This window comes from Lotus japonicus, chromosome 1 (genome assembly GCF_012489685.1).
Source record: "Lotus japonicus ecotype B-129 chromosome 1, LjGifu_v1.2".
In the NCBI taxonomy this organism is placed as follows: domain Eukaryota; kingdom Viridiplantae; phylum Streptophyta; class Magnoliopsida; order Fabales; family Fabaceae; genus Lotus; species Lotus japonicus.
The window spans coordinates 7,374,462-7,390,340 of NC_080041.1; the positions used below are offsets into that span (position 1 = coordinate 7,374,462).

The 15,879-nt window shown below is 32.2% G+C and overlaps 1 protein-coding gene across 2 annotated transcripts; it reads right to left on the reverse strand.

The window, feature by feature from the left end:
* Positions 1–4,279: 4,279 nt before the first annotated feature.
* LOC130733330 (uncharacterized) lies at positions 4,280–6,908 on the reverse strand. 2 transcript variants are annotated; one of them, XM_057585468.1, is made up of 6 exons: positions 6,739–6,906; positions 6,131–6,184; positions 5,975–6,044; positions 5,722–5,762; positions 4,857–4,916; positions 4,280–4,475 (listed from the first exon to the last, which is right to left on the reverse strand). In XM_057585468.1, exons 1-6 carry the CDS (start codon positions 6,802–6,804, stop codon positions 4,422–4,424), a joined length of 345 nt encoding a protein of 114 aa, XP_057441451.1. In that variant the 5' UTR covers positions 6,805–6,906; the 3' UTR covers positions 4,280–4,421. The 2 variants fall into 2 exon arrangements, with proteins under 2 accessions (XP_057441451.1, XP_057441452.1); XM_057585469.1 differs by lacking the exon at positions 4,857–4,916 and having other exon boundaries at positions 6,739–6,908.
* Between the last annotated feature and the right edge of the window lie 8,971 nt (positions 6,909–15,879).

The following is a 15,879-nucleotide window of genomic DNA, read 5'->3' on the forward strand; positions in this document are numbered from 1 at the left end:
TCTTCCATGGGAGACTATCATGTTTGAGCCATGAACATTCACATCTAGGTGAGACTAACTCTTCCAATAAGGTTTTCTCTAAGACTCGAACCTGAGTCGTTGTTTAAAAGAAATCTAACATGTACCACTTGGGCCACCATGGGAAGCTTTGTTGTTATACCTCAAAGTAATCTTCCATGTTCACACATCAAAGCTCAACCAAGAATTAAGGCATAACTTTTGAAGAAGTTTTTCTGGTTTTCTGTCCCTTTCTATGTTGGCATTTTATAAATGACAAGTAAGTTGATGTGTATGCTAAGAAACATCATTCATGTTTTGCTGATTTTCTTGACACTGTTGTTGTCTTCTTATGATTTCTTAATAACAGATTCTCATTACATACCAAGAATATAATTTATCGTGTGATAACTTGTAGTTGTAACTTGTAGGTAGCTCAGAACATACCAAACGAGCAAAGATCAGAAATTCAGCATCCCAGCATGATTACTTTGAGTCATAATAAAACTATAGTGACTAATAATAAAATTTGGATTTAATGCATATGCGTATATAAAACTTTTTTCACTAACATTCAATAATTATTTGCCATGTCAATTTTTTCAAAATTTGATCAAAATAAAAAAAATCATATAACCATTTTTTAATATTTAAACTCATGTAGCATGAATCGATTGGATCTCAATCTATCATGCATGAAAATTAAATTCATAAAATTATAGTAAACAAATTTCTAATGTATATGACATGCTTCTACTTTGGTGGAGATATTCCAGCCCGTGACATGTACAAATTGCCATAAATATAATGGACCTCTTGCCCTTTGACCCTCCTTATGAGTCTTTGACTCTTGACTAAGCCTATGTATCCATATAAATTCATGGTACTTGTAATGTTATTTATTTTTAAATAAAAGGAACCTACTATTGTTAAGGCCATCCATCATAGTCAAAGGCACTGGATTAGTATTCAAGGAATATGAAATTTGTAAGACGAATGTAAGCAAAACTAAAATCACCACCGTCTACACTTTTACACACACCATCCCAATCCCAAATCACGAAACTTCCAAAAATACCATTAAGATTTTTAAGTTTCTACTATCTAAAATGTGATAGTTAATTATTTTTTTTCCTACAATCTAAAAAGTAAATTAGGCATTTTGATGTGTCACCTCGTATTTTTATATTTTGAACTAGAGGTTGTAATAAAAGGACAAGTGGAAAAAGATCAACATGATAATCCTTCACCTAAATTTGTTGCCTAGAAGAAGACTTCCTAGTTTGATAATCAGCTACAACATTAAGTAGGTCACGTAGGCGTCTAACGTTAAAAAACTGACGGAAGTTGGACGGAAGAATGGTTTTGCAACGGAGGCCATAAGTGAGGGATTGAGAAATTTAATAAATTTATGGAGGGACTAATTTTGTCAAATCGTGAAACGTCAGGGGCCAAAAAAGCTATTAAGCCTTTTAGAAAAAATGAAGTTTTATTAACACTTAAAACACACTCCCACATTTAGATATGTGAAGAAAAGAGTGAGAAATGAGTGATAGGAATAGAAGTGAGAGATAGGAAAAAAATAGAAAGAAATAAGATGGAAAAGAAAGTGAGATATATTGAATCATAACCTTTTTTAGAAAAAAATATATATTTTAAAATAATGATGGTCAAATAATAGAAGAAATTAAGTAAATTTCAAAGCTCTTAGCCTCTTATCAAATAAATATTGAAGTATTGTTATCTTAAGTATATATTGTTTCGCTAACATTAACATCAGATCCGCAGTAGCACAACTTTGGTTTACTCTAATATTGAGTTTGAATTCCGGGTTCGAATCCCGGCTGCGGCTAATTTCTTTTAATTTTGTTTTATAGTATATTGAGAATTGCTTTTAACTACATTTCAACAAAAAAATAATAATAATTATATTATTGTGGGACTAAGTTTAAATACTTGATGCGTTCAAAAAAAAAGATTAAATACTTGATTTTAAGAGATTTTGTTGATTTAGGTTTTTGTTATTTTAAGGGATTTTAAAATCCTTCTATTCCTTCTTTTTTTGGTGCATCGGAAAATTAACAAAACAAAAAGAAAGGAAAACAGGAGAACTAGCGCATGACTAGTTTATCCTTTAACATAAAATAATCCTTCTATTCCTTCATATAAAATTCTTGAAATTTAATTTATTTTGTACAAATTTTCATATTTTAAACTAATCAAATTATTTTACATCCCTCATCTATCATAAATCCCCAATATTAGGGAAACTTATTATGCCAATACCACCAAAATTTTACATTTCAAGAGAAATTAGTTAATTCTTAGCTGAAAGAGTTATTTCTTTTTAGAAAGAATGAAGTTTTGTTAACACTTAAACACACTCCCACATTTAGATAAGTCAAGAAAAGAGCGATAAATGAGAAATATGGTAGATGATGTGATAGGAATAGAAGTGATAAGAGATAGGGAGGAAAGATAAATAGTGAGGCATAAATGAATCATAACCTTTTTAGAAAAAAAAGCTATAGTTTAAAATCACCATGGTCAAATAATAGAGTAGATTAAGTAAATTTCAAAGCTCTTAGCCTCTTATGAAATAAATATAAGGCGGTGAATATTGGTTTAAGTATGAATTGTTTCGAAAATATTAACATCAAGTCGGCAGTAGCACAACTTTGGCTAATTCTAATATTGAATCTGAATTTCCGGGTTCGTGTCCCGGCTGCGGAAAATTGCTTTTAAATTTTTTATGTCATTGTGGGAAGTTTAAATACTTGATTTTAAGAGATTCAGGTTTTTGTTAAGGGATTTTAAAATCCTGCTATTCCTTCATTTAAAATTCTCGAAATTTAATTTATTTTGGACAAATTTTCATATTTTTAACTATTCAAATTATTTTATATCCCTCGTCTATCATAATCCCCAGTATTTAGTTACATAATCCTTTAATTAGAAAACTAAGACGTGGATTTTAAGAATTTTGAGGAAAGTACTTCAATATAACAATTAAAAATGAGTCATTCTCATATAAAAAATTATTGATGGTTAGTAAAATAGTGAAAAATAATTGATGGTTAATTAGAGCTTGCAATAAACTAAAATGAAAGACGATACCTCAGAAGACAAAAGTGGGAAAAGATCAACATGTAATCCTTCGCCTAAACCTGTAAGTTGTTGCCTAGAAACAAAAGACTTCCTAGCTAGATAATCAGCTATGACATTACATTACCTTTTGACATGAACAAAACCACAAGTAGTATGACAAGCACAAACAATCCGAATAAGGGAAGCTAATTAAGATGGACTATCCAGCCGTGCAGACCATGCTTTCTGAAGTATCAGACAATCGTTTTAAACATAACGTGACCGAAAATTCCGTTATAAAGTATGAAAACAAGAAAATAACACATTTCAAAATGCATTTTTTTATTGAAGGTGGTGCAGAAAGTGTTTCAAGATGTGTTATTTTTTTACTCAGTAAACTAAACAGACTTCATATCCATGCAAGACTCTATATCAATGCATTATTGGATAGCTTATCAAAGTCGTTTTCTTAATCCAATCAGTGACCTAGCATTACGAGCATGTTTGTTTAGGCATTGAAAAAACTGTGAAACTCCTTTTTATCAATGGGACAAATTTAGTGCTTTAAAAAAATGTGCATGAGAAAGTGTGCTAACCACTTTCAAAGCTTAACTAAACACATGTAATCATTTGCAACCTCTCTGTTACATTAATTTTGTTGAGCAACATTAGTAAATTGAACTTGGCAAACATCTATTCAATCAAGCCAATAGTTTTTTTTTAAAGGTAAAACTTCATTAAGACGAAAACTAAACCAGCTCAAGAGGCATTACATCATATGTTGAAGCCAAGGCAAAAGACCCAGAGGGGACTCCTCAACACAAACAGAGTTAGGGAAAGAGCTAGAATGTCAGGCCAGATAATCAGCAACCGGAAAAATAAGTAAAATACACCATTAGTTTGAAATGTTAATGTAGTAGAAACTTCACACATCCAATACCGAATTTCAACATCTCTTTTTCATAGACTATGAAAAAGGCACACTCTTGCATCATATATTCTATAGTTCTAATACAATTCACTAGTCTAGGATTCCAATTCCAGCTTTTAGGCATGTTGAGATCCCACATCGACAACAGATAAGACTAATCCGCACATTACGAGCTAACTTTTGGAGTACAGTTAAGTCTACCCTAAATTCAAGAAGGCAAATTATAAACAGAAAAGCTCAAAGTGAAAGGAACAAAAGAAGAGAGGATGCAAATCTTGTAAATTGTCAGATCTAAGCAAAATGTCACATGGGTCAATTGTCAAATGATACAGTATAAAAGAATTACAATAGCTGGTTGTTGAATCACAAGAAAATGTCCAATGTGTCCATGTAATTCTTTCGAACTCTAGGATGACTTTAAGAATCTTCGAGCAGCATCTAAACCCAACTCTTCATGGACCTAAATAAAATGAAAAAAAGAACGCCAAAAGAAATGTTAGTCAAACACAGCACTAACAAAAGAAAAATTAATTTCTATTTATTTCGAGAGAAACAAGGAGAAAATATATTGTTTTCTATAGTTGTTCCCAAACATGTTCAATGTTCATGTTTCTGCAGTTCACAACATTCTTTTCCTAATCAATAATAGAGAATGATTCAAGAATACCCCTAAAAAATTGCATTTTTCATAAAACAAAGATATACTTTTCTGAAAGCATACAAAAGCTTATTTTGGTTTCATAAAAAATGCTTTCCATGAAACTATACTTACCAAAATACAGCATCAATAAAATTTTCAATGAAACAAAGGTCTGAAAAACAAAAATTATTCTACACATACTAGTTTCTTATGAATTTGTTGGAAAGCCTTGCAAAATCTCTCTGCTTCCTCTGTACCGACCTGTTGGAAAATTGGAACCAATAGCTGAGTCTCATTCAAAGTCTTGTTGAAAACTTATTTAGAACCATTGGTAAATGACATAAATCCTCTGTAACATCACCATCAAAATTAAAGCAGAGATAGATACTATGAAATACCCCCTCCCCCGCCCCCCTCCAAACGAAAAAAAATCGTTTTAGCTTCTGTGTGCAGAGCGCTATAGTCTGTAGGTTAGTAGGTATGCAGGTTTAAGTTACAGCCCTCACTAACAAGATCTCCAAACTAAAGGTCCATCAATAAATGAAATTTTCAACTGAGCATGGAAATCAACAATCACTGTTGCCAAATGAAGAGGCAATGATGCAAAGGCTTGACTTGTTTATTGCATACCGTAAGGGACATGAAATAATATTTTCCAATATAAAGATAGAGGAATTCAGTTTTATCAACTAAGAAAATAACAAGTAACAAATACATAAAGGAAAATCAATGTATCCCTCCATCAATCCAACTCTCTTTATGCAATGTAAGTCACACTGGGCCGGAAGTGCAGTCTGAGGAGAAAAGAAACTTAAGAATTGAAGATAGATAGAACCCGCTAAAGTTTGCAACTAGTTTCAATTAAAAACTCACATAATCATGTTGAGTTAAAGCCTACTATATTGTTTTAGTATAGATTGGACAGTAAGGAAAGAGTTAACAAGGGTGTGTGTGATAAAATCCCAATGAACATGAGCTTTGTTACCTTCATAATGATTTCAATAATGATGATAATTACAGTACAAAATCATATGCATATAATAACAAACAGATGAATTCAGAATACCTTCCTAGCGGCCTCTGACTTTAGCTTGCTCCAAAATGAATCTGTTGAATTGAAGAAGTCACATAAGCACAATGTGAATTTTGGAAACACAATCAGTGAAGTGTTATAATTTACAACAAAAACAATTCACTGTATTGCCTTGTAACTTGTGAACTTTGATGCATTTCTAGGGGGAAAAAAGAGGATCAACTATCCCTAAGAAAATAGACAGATAAAAAAAAGGTCAAATAAAAGAAAAGGTTATGTGTGATACCATGTTTAGTAATTCCTCGATTCTCAAAATCCCTATCCCTTTCATCCCATGCATCTTGCCATTCTTTTAGCTGCAGTCACAAGTTTGGTAGATAGCATTACACATACATGTTAACAACAATAGACATCAAACATGCAGAAGTTTCAGCACTACTACCTCCTCATCCTGTGCAGATCCAGATGGTAATTGACTCGAAGAACTGGTTTCTGCCTGAAATTTAACAGTTCTCACTTGTCAATTTAGTACCTCAATTCATTCTCAAATATAAAGTTTTGCAAATTATTCAAGCTAGAAAAATCCAAATTTTGGATTCTGCATCATACAAATTCATAGTATGCTGTGAGGATCAGTTTTTCAAATTCATGAAATTATATATATACCAAATCTTGCCCTAGTGAAAGCTTTCAAGGTAGAAAAAACCAAGTATTTTTTTCCTATAACATGCCCATCTCTTGCATATTACAAATGCAAAAGAGCATAAAAAGGGAAAATATTCCACTCTGCCTCAAATTTCTCTGAACAACCCTAACATATGTAACCAATTGCCCTAATCCAATGCACAGGGGTATCACTGTATCAGAGAGAAGCAGCATGTAAAAAGCAAAATTGACAACATGGGTATCTTCAAAATGGAAACTTTAGCAAGTATATAAGTGAGATTTCTGGTACTGAGTAACAAAGATGAAAATTCAAGGAGAACCCATAAAGCTATAAACCCTAAACAGAAAAACAGGAGGAATTAAGAGAAAGAGGGGTAGACATACACAGTAATCGCGAGAACGAACAACAGGGAAGAGTTGAAGAAGGCGTTGAAATTCAGATTCATCCATGGTTGACTGCGAATTGCTGCGCTTGTGATCTTGACGGTGAAGACTCTTTCACTGACCAACCTCTGCAGAATGGATGGGAGAAACAAATATTCATAACCAAGATGAAACTACATGATTAATTTCATTTAAATAAATTTGTATTTTTTAAAGTATGAAATAATTTCTTCATTTAATTTACTGATTTTCATTAAAATTAAGGGAAGGACTTGAGGAATAAAAAATAAAAATTATTTATTAGGAAGTTAAAAATTAAATGTCAGAAATTTTGACATTTTGTGTGGAGTCGATGATCGTGGAGCAAGAAATTATTCTTTACTGACTGTGGGATACCTTTATCGAGTGGTGGATGAAACCATTAAACTCAAAGTCCGGAGAGAATGTTTTTCCCATGACTTTGTTGTTGTTGTTGTTGTTGTTGTTGTTGTTGTTGTTGTTGTTGTTCCGGTCGGTCGTTGTTGTTGTGTTGTAAAATGGTGGATGGAACCTTTAAACTCAAAGTCTGGAAAGATTTGTTTTCCAGTGTCCATGTTGTTGTTGTTGTTGTTGTTGTTGCGATCGGTTGTTGTTGTTGCTACTGCTATTGTTGTTGTTGTTGTGTTGTAAAATGATGGAGGCAACCTTTAAACTCAAAGTCTGAAAAGATTTGTTTTGCTCGTGTCTGAGTTGTTGTTGTTGGTGTTGGTGGTGTTGTTGTTGCTGTTGTTTATGTTTTCTTCTTATTGTTGTACTCGAATCCCTAGTCGGGATGACGACTAATATATTTCGGTGAGAGCATAACGCTTAGTGTTTGGAGTGGTCATTGAGTTTTTCCTTCAACTTAGGATCAAGCAGTCAAGGAACGAGCAAGTTTCTTTAATGAGAATATTGTAACGCCCCGAATTTCGGGTGTCACTTTAGTAACCTATTAAAGTAAATATCCAATGTTTTCCAAAAGGATGTATAAACACGAGTATATTTTTTTTTCTTTTCAAATGTATTTCCAAAACATGTCATGCATACTCCCAACTACAAAACCTAATCAATAGAAACAACTCAACAAAAACCTATGATGCAATGACACCATGAATCCGACATACTCCCTACGATCTCCACATCGGGGAACCGCATGAAAGCAATGCATCGGAACCTACCCGAAACCTCAAATATAAATTCCTAAAATCTTTATGCAAGTTTAAACCAATAACGGTAAGCTCTCTAACTCCAGGCTCTAGCCTTAAACCCGACTCTACTCGTCGAGTACTCCACTGTCCTTCAAGTCCTCATCTCTACTCGCACAAAGGTTAAGCTCCTTCGAAGATTCTCCATCGCCTAATAGCGTTAAGCGCCCAAACAACAAATAACAAACAGAAAGGGTTAACTCCATGCAATTACCACGTATAAAAGAGAAAAGCATGCTATCAAAGTTTAAGTGCGTAACATGGCACATAAGCTAGCAACTTAATTCAAGATAGATAACGACATATATCCAACAACCTAAATTTAATTCAGATATCAACAACATAGATTTAAATCAGATATCAGGAAAATCAACAACATAAAATCAAACCAGATATCCACAACCTCAACAATATAAATCAAATCAAATATCAATAAACCAATAACTAAAATCCAACAACATAGGTCAGGTGTTAGTTCCCTATAATGCAACTATATGTTGCTACCAAAATTCATCGATCAATAACGTCTCGCAAGACGGGACAATCACGCGGGACCACACCCACCTCATCGCCACTTAGCGCCACTACGGACGTGACAATCGCGTGGGACCACACCCACCTCATCGTCACTTTAGAACATCTCGAAAGATGGGACAATCCCGCGGGATCACACTCACCTCATTGCCACTTTATAACACCTCGAAAGACGAGACAATCACGCAGGACCACACCCACCTCATCGCCACTTAGCGCCACTATGGACGGGACAATCGCGTGGGACCACACCCACCTCATCGTCACTTTAGAACATCTCGAAAGATGGGACAATCTCGTGGGACCACACCCACCTCATTGCCACTTTATAACGCCTCGAAAGACGGGACAATCACGCGGGACCACACCCATTGCCACTTTAGGACCAAAGCCTATATGTCAAGTCAGTCAGCAACAATGCCCAACAAATGATCAACTCAGAGTAACCACATGTTATTCATTATATCAACAAACATAAATCAACTCAATTGCATACCAACTCAGTTCAATGACAGCAACCAGTAAACGACCGGAGCCTCTCAGAAAACGGAGACACACGTCTCAATAAGTTTACTCGGCCGAAGCCTTCAGAAAACATTTGGCACAAGCCTCAGAAACAGTCAACATAAGCAAGCATACAACATTGCAAGCATACCAACATTTCAATCAATTGTCAATCAAGTTTAAACAACTTCATCTCAAACGCAAGCAGTGCGATTAAAGCATGCAAGACTCAAAAACGCTCTAAAACTGAGTTACCCTTACCTTAGCCAATTTCTCCATCCAGCTCAACATCCCAGTCCAATCCAAAATAAAGCTCTTGAACTCAGCAAGTTCCTCGGGCGTCCTCCTCAGTTGTGAAACCTCACCAATTGCACCAAAGTCTCTTTCCTCAGCTCAACTCGTTCCAAACCTTAAGCAAAGTATCATTGCTTAGTCGCTAAGAAACAATACAACTAATAACACTATCAAAATCCGAAAAGAAGCTTTCGAAGCTCTAGAGTTCGACATTTAGGCACGAACGGACAACGGAGACTTCGTTCGCTAAAAAGCGCACAACTCGAGCTACAGAAATCGAAATGACACGAAACCAACGCCAAATTTTCGACAACGGAGAGGGCTACGCTATGGCGCATGCCATACTAACCCAAAAATTATTTTTGGACACGGTACAGCTCCAAAAAGTTTCGGCCACTTTAGAAAATAGGGTTTCCGAACTTTTTCTTCGATCTAATATAATTCCTAGGTATTCGTAGGTGATATCTAGGCCAGGGAAACTCTCAGAAATATTTAACGACTGAAAATACGACTTAGGGGTATTTTGGTCCAAAATTAATGACAAAAAACTCAAAGTTGAAATTCTGAAAAACAAAATTGATGGGGTTGTTCACAACGACGTTTATAGCACTTAATCTCAAGGGTACTAAGCTTGGTTGCGACTTTTTGATAATAAAGTAAGCACATGTGAAGAAAATAGGTTTTTAGTCAGTTTTTCATATCTACGACGACTCGGTGAAAATCCGAACGATCCGACAGAGATTATAGCATGTTGGGTTGCAGTAGAAGATAGTTGGAAAGAAAAATCGAGGTAATCGGACATTTTTACAAAAAACTCAAAACTTTAAGCACATAAATAGATATAATAAGCCCACAGAAAGCAGAAATAGAAGTAGGATTAAGCATCCTTACCTCTGTGCCTACGCGTAGCTTCTGAAATTAGGACGATCGGGCAAGAATTGAAAAAGCTCTGCTCCACTCTCTCTCTCTCTCTCTCTCTCTCTTTCTCTAAGCTTCGGCCACTTTGGGAGAAAATGAGATATTTTCTCATTTTTCCCTTTTTATAGGAGGGGAAAATCCGAAAAATCGAGATTTCGCGGTTCCGGTCATTTTGGTACTTTCATCTGCTGATAAAAATTGAGTATTCGGCGACAGAATGTCGAAACTGAAATCAAGGTTCATTTAATTGAGGAAAACGTCTCAAAGACGGTGTGAGTCGATTTACGCCGAAAAACTACTTTTTGCAGTCGACGTCGGATGGAGAAACTTCCTTCTGGAGAAATGTCGCAATTGCTGAAGGAATTGTGACACTGCGGATGGAAACTTCGTTAGAAGCTCCGAATAGAAAAACTCTTCATTCAGGGTCTTAATTAAAGTCCCCGAGAAGTTAAAGTCTAGCTTCGACGGACTTCCGGGAAGCAAAACCTAACAAGCGTACAATCCAGGGTTTCGTATCGAAACACTGGTCATGTGAAAAATACCTAGAGGTTCTTATTCTCCCTTCAATTCTAAAATTCTCTTAAACAGTGCTATAGGAGCGGATATAGCCTTTTTCGGACACTCTCGACCGTAGTCGGGTGCGAATATGGCTCGTGCTATTACTTAAGCTGACTACCGTGTCAACCTTAAACATAATTTGAACTTAATTATTATATAAATAGTTTTCATGACTCGTAATAGGATTCGAGTCGTGAAAATAACATAAAAAATAAAATATAATTACTTAATTAATCAACACGACGAAAGTAAATAAATAATCTAATTATTTAATTCGGGGTCTTACAAATATAGTTTGGAATAAAGTCACCCGTGACACGGCTTCGGAATCTGTTGATAAAAAAAAAGGAACATTACCTTGAACTTTTCCGTGACCCTTAAGTTTTGAGGTCGAAACTTTTGTTAGAGGGGTAGAATTGTAAGACTATATTTTACTAGTTAACTATTATTATTATAATAATAATTATGAGAATGTTGACTTTTGTGTTGTATTGACTTGTTTGGTTGACTTTGATTCATGTTGTCTTAAGTGTTATTTTGATTTTGAAATAACAATGCATGAGCATAATATTATTAGATGAATATATTTGATAAAATTAATTATAATTAATATTATTTTCGTGATTATGGAGATAAAAATTATTATTTGAATTATTTTGAATTTTATTAATTAAAAATAGGTTTTTCCATATTTTATAGAGAGAGAGAGAAAATATGATAAAAATTATTTTTGGTTAAACTAATTTAAAATCTGTAATTGTTATTTTAAAAAGTCATTCAGAGGTTATTTTGAACCTTAGAAATTAATTTTGAATTTTTTGAGATTTATTTTGAGATGTCAGTTTAAAATTTAGTTTCTACATATAGAGTTGTTTTATTTGAAAATTAGGAGATAAAGGTGAAAAATTAGAGGAAAGATTAATTTTGAATTAAATTCAGAGATAATAGCTGTAGATATTCTTTATAAGAGTCATATTTTTTTGATTTATTTAGAAAAATATGATTATCTCTTATATAAATGAGTTTGTAATTACAATTAATTCAATTTCGAAAATTTATTTGAAAATATGGGTTCAGGATATTATTTTGAGTTTTAGAAATTAATCTCGAAATTTAAGAGATAATGATAGATTTAATTTTTGAAAATACACCTTTCAATTATTAGTTCAAAATGCGGTTCAGAATATTATTATTGAACTTTCAAAAAAGAATATTATTATTGAAGATAATTTAGTAATATTTGAATTATATTTAGAGGTGTCAACCTTTAACTAAGAATTAAGGCTAGATACATTGCATTTTAAACTAGAAGATATTGATAGAAAATTAGAAAGAGACAAATCTTGGATAAAATTTGATTTGGAATCTGAACATAATCATAATTTATTAGGTTATTGATAAAAAAAAATTATTTGATTTAATTAAACTTTTTTTGAATAGATAAATTTAAACTATATCTTAAAGATATTCTTTGGAGACTAAAAAGGGATGAAAAGGGAACCTGAAGGAAAAATTATAAATAAATCTTAGATGATAAAAATTTATTTTAGGAGTAGGAAAATAATTATTTTCGGAATTTTTAAATATTTTTCCTAATTATTTTGATATTTTCAAAAATTGCATAATAAATAGGAAAATAGAGTGTTTTGGGTTTTTAACCATTAGATGGTATTTTAAAAAATAGAAATTAGTAGAGATAAATTGATATTCACTTTTAAAAGATTTTATTTTTAAGTTTGATTTGTTTTTGAATTTTTAAGATAAATCAGTTAAGTATTCTATCTCAGAATTAGAAGATTTAGCTAGCAAATAAAACCAAATTCTTTCTAGGAGTGATATGTTGCTAAAAACTGAAATCTTCTCCCGTAATAGATTATGGGAGAAGTTTTGAGCTTATTATAAGAGTTTTAAGAGTTTCAGGGAAGGGGTTTGAGCTTATTATAAATATGAGGCCTATGCTAGTGTAAACTCATTCACATGGAATCAGTTTTACCCTCACCTGAAAAATACTAGGGGAACCATCAATCCTCAAGCACCCTTCTTCTCTTTGTTTGAAACTCTCTCCCTCATTCTATAAGTTTGAGTTTTGTTTTCCTCTTCAAAGCATCAAGAGTTTTGACTTATGTGATAGATAAGGTAACTCGGTGCTAGAGGTTTTGAGTCTTGAGTGCTCTCTCTTGCTTGTGTTTGGGATGAAGGTGTTAATTTTTTTTTGTTCTTGATTGAAATTTGGTGGTGATATGTTCCACTTGATTCATGAACTTGTTGAATATTTGATGTTATATTTCTATTTGTAGTTTACATGAATTGTTGGAGAGACTAGCGTGTCTCTTGGAATTTGTTGCATGACATTGAGAATTTGTATGAGTTGATGCCAGGATCGTAGTTGACATTCTAATGAGTTGACAATGTGACAGTTTGTTGTCACGCGTGATTGTCTCACCTTGCGAGGTGATATTGATCGGTTGTTGTTGGTAGTTTCATATGGATTTGCATCTTGATCGACAAAGGGTATGTACCTTAATCGATCAAGATGCAAATCCATATGAAACTTCCAACAACAACTGATCAATATCATATCACAAGATGAGACAATCACACGTGACAACCGACTGTTACATTGACAGTTCATCATAACGTCAACTACGATTATGACATCAAATCATACAAGTTCTCAATGTCATGCAACAAATTCCAAAAGACATGCTAGTATCTCCAACAATTCATGTAAACTACAAATAGACATATAACATCAAATATTCAACAAGTTCATGAATCAAGTATAACATATCACCACCAAATTTCAATCAAACAAACAAAAAAAAATTAACACCTTCATCCCAAACACACGCAAGAGAGACCACTCAAGACTCAAAACCTCTAGCCTAGGACCCCTATTTATAATAAATTCAAACCCCTTCCCCAAAACTCTTGAAATTCACTTCTAGATAGAATTTGGTTTTATTTGCTAGCTAAATCTTCTGACATAGAATCCTTAACTGATTTATCTTAAAAAATCCAAAACAAATCAAACTTAAATATAAACACTTTTAAAAGTGAATATCGATTTATCTCTGCTATTTTCTATTTTTGAAAAAATATCATCTAATGATTAAAAACTCAAAATACTCTATTTTCCTACTTATTATACAATTTTCGAAAATATCGACATAATTAAGAAAAATATTCAAAAATTACGAAAATAATTATTCTCCTACTCCTAAAATAATTATTTATAATTTTTCCTAAATGTTTCCATTTTTCTCCCTTTCTAATCTCCAAAGAATATCTTTGAGATATAGTTTAAACTTATGTATTCAACATCTAATCAATAATGATTATGTTGAGGTGTCAAATCAAAATTTTATTCAAGATAAAAATTTTAATTTTCTTTTAGATATTTACCAAAACATATATAGGATTATCGCCTAAGGTTTTTGAAATATGTCAACAAAAATACATTTTCTCACTCCTAAGTGTTATTCATGAAAATTCTAGCTCACCAGGGGATATATAATTCATTTTTTACTTTATTACATTTAAATAATTAATTTAATTATTTTCAAGTCTATTTCTACAATAATTTTTGGTTTTCGTAATAAACCTAAGGTTGAAAAAATTATTCCTATGGATCAATCACTCAATTGGTCAAACCAACACTCGCACAACTTAATATACACTCTTACTCATGCACACAATTAATTTGAATATATTCTGCATCATTTTGACCAATTAATCATCTGCCAGATATCAGAACAGCAAAACAGACAACAACAACATCAAGTCAATGACCAACGAAAAGTCAACAAATAAACAACCAATCAAATAATAATATTATTATGATATTATAACTAATAATTGAAAAATTAAATCTATCATTATCTCTTAATTCAAAATAGTACTTAGTAAAGTTTGAGTTAGAAACGGACACATCTAAAATTAATTCAAATAATTATAGATTAATTAAAAAAACTCAGAATGATATTCTAAACCCATATTTTCAATTCAATTTCGAAATTAAATTAATTTTAAATAAAAACCAATCTATCTTTATCTTATCTCTTAATTAAAATAAGAGATAATCTTATTTTGTCTCAATAAATCACAAAATAACTATAATGATTATATAATTATCTTTTAGAGAAAATATTCATATATTATCTCCAAATATAATTTAAAGTTTAATTCTTTCTTTCATTTTCCACCCTTATCTCTTAAATTTCAATAAAACAACTTTATCTGCTCAGAAACTAAATTTTAAACTGACATCTCATGATAGATTTCAAAAATTCAAAGACTAATTCCTAAGGTTGAAAATAACCTCTAAATAACTTTTTTAAATAATAATTTCGGATTTTAAGTTATTTTAACCAAAAATAATTGTTATCTTATTTTCTCTCTCTATAAAATAAGAAAAAAATAATAATTAATAAAACCTAAAATAATTCAAATAATAATTTTTATCTCCATAATCATGAAAGTAAAACTAATTATAATTATTTTTTTCAAATATATTCATCTAATAATATTATGCTAATGTATTATTATTTCAAAATCAAAATAATACTCAAGACAACCATAAGTCAAAGTCAACATTCTCTTAATTGTTATAATTAACTACAAAAATATAGGGCTTATACTAAGGCTTCCATGATCTAATCGCGTTAAGCACCCATGTAGCAATTATCAAACAGAAAGGGTTAGCTCCAAAAACAAACAACAAAAATAATTCAAATTCAAATAACCTGTTTGGATAAGGTAACAACTCATCCTTAATCTCTAATATCAACAAGTTTTTAAACTTTAAACAACATAACAATTTATGCAAACTCTATCCACAAATTTTTAAACAGATAACTATATCAACAATCCATATCACAAATTTAAATTATAGATCACAAAATAACAATTTAATCCACAGTTTAAAAAAAATAGGTTAGTCTTGCGATGATCTACATGATAAACCACCACGGTGTCATCAAGTTCAAGACACCTCCATGAGGTGAGAGTATATGGACAAACACCATCACACCGCCACTTCAAATCAAGTCCTATATGCTCAAGTTAGCCAATCGACAAACTCATGACTCATAGCCACATCTCCAACCAG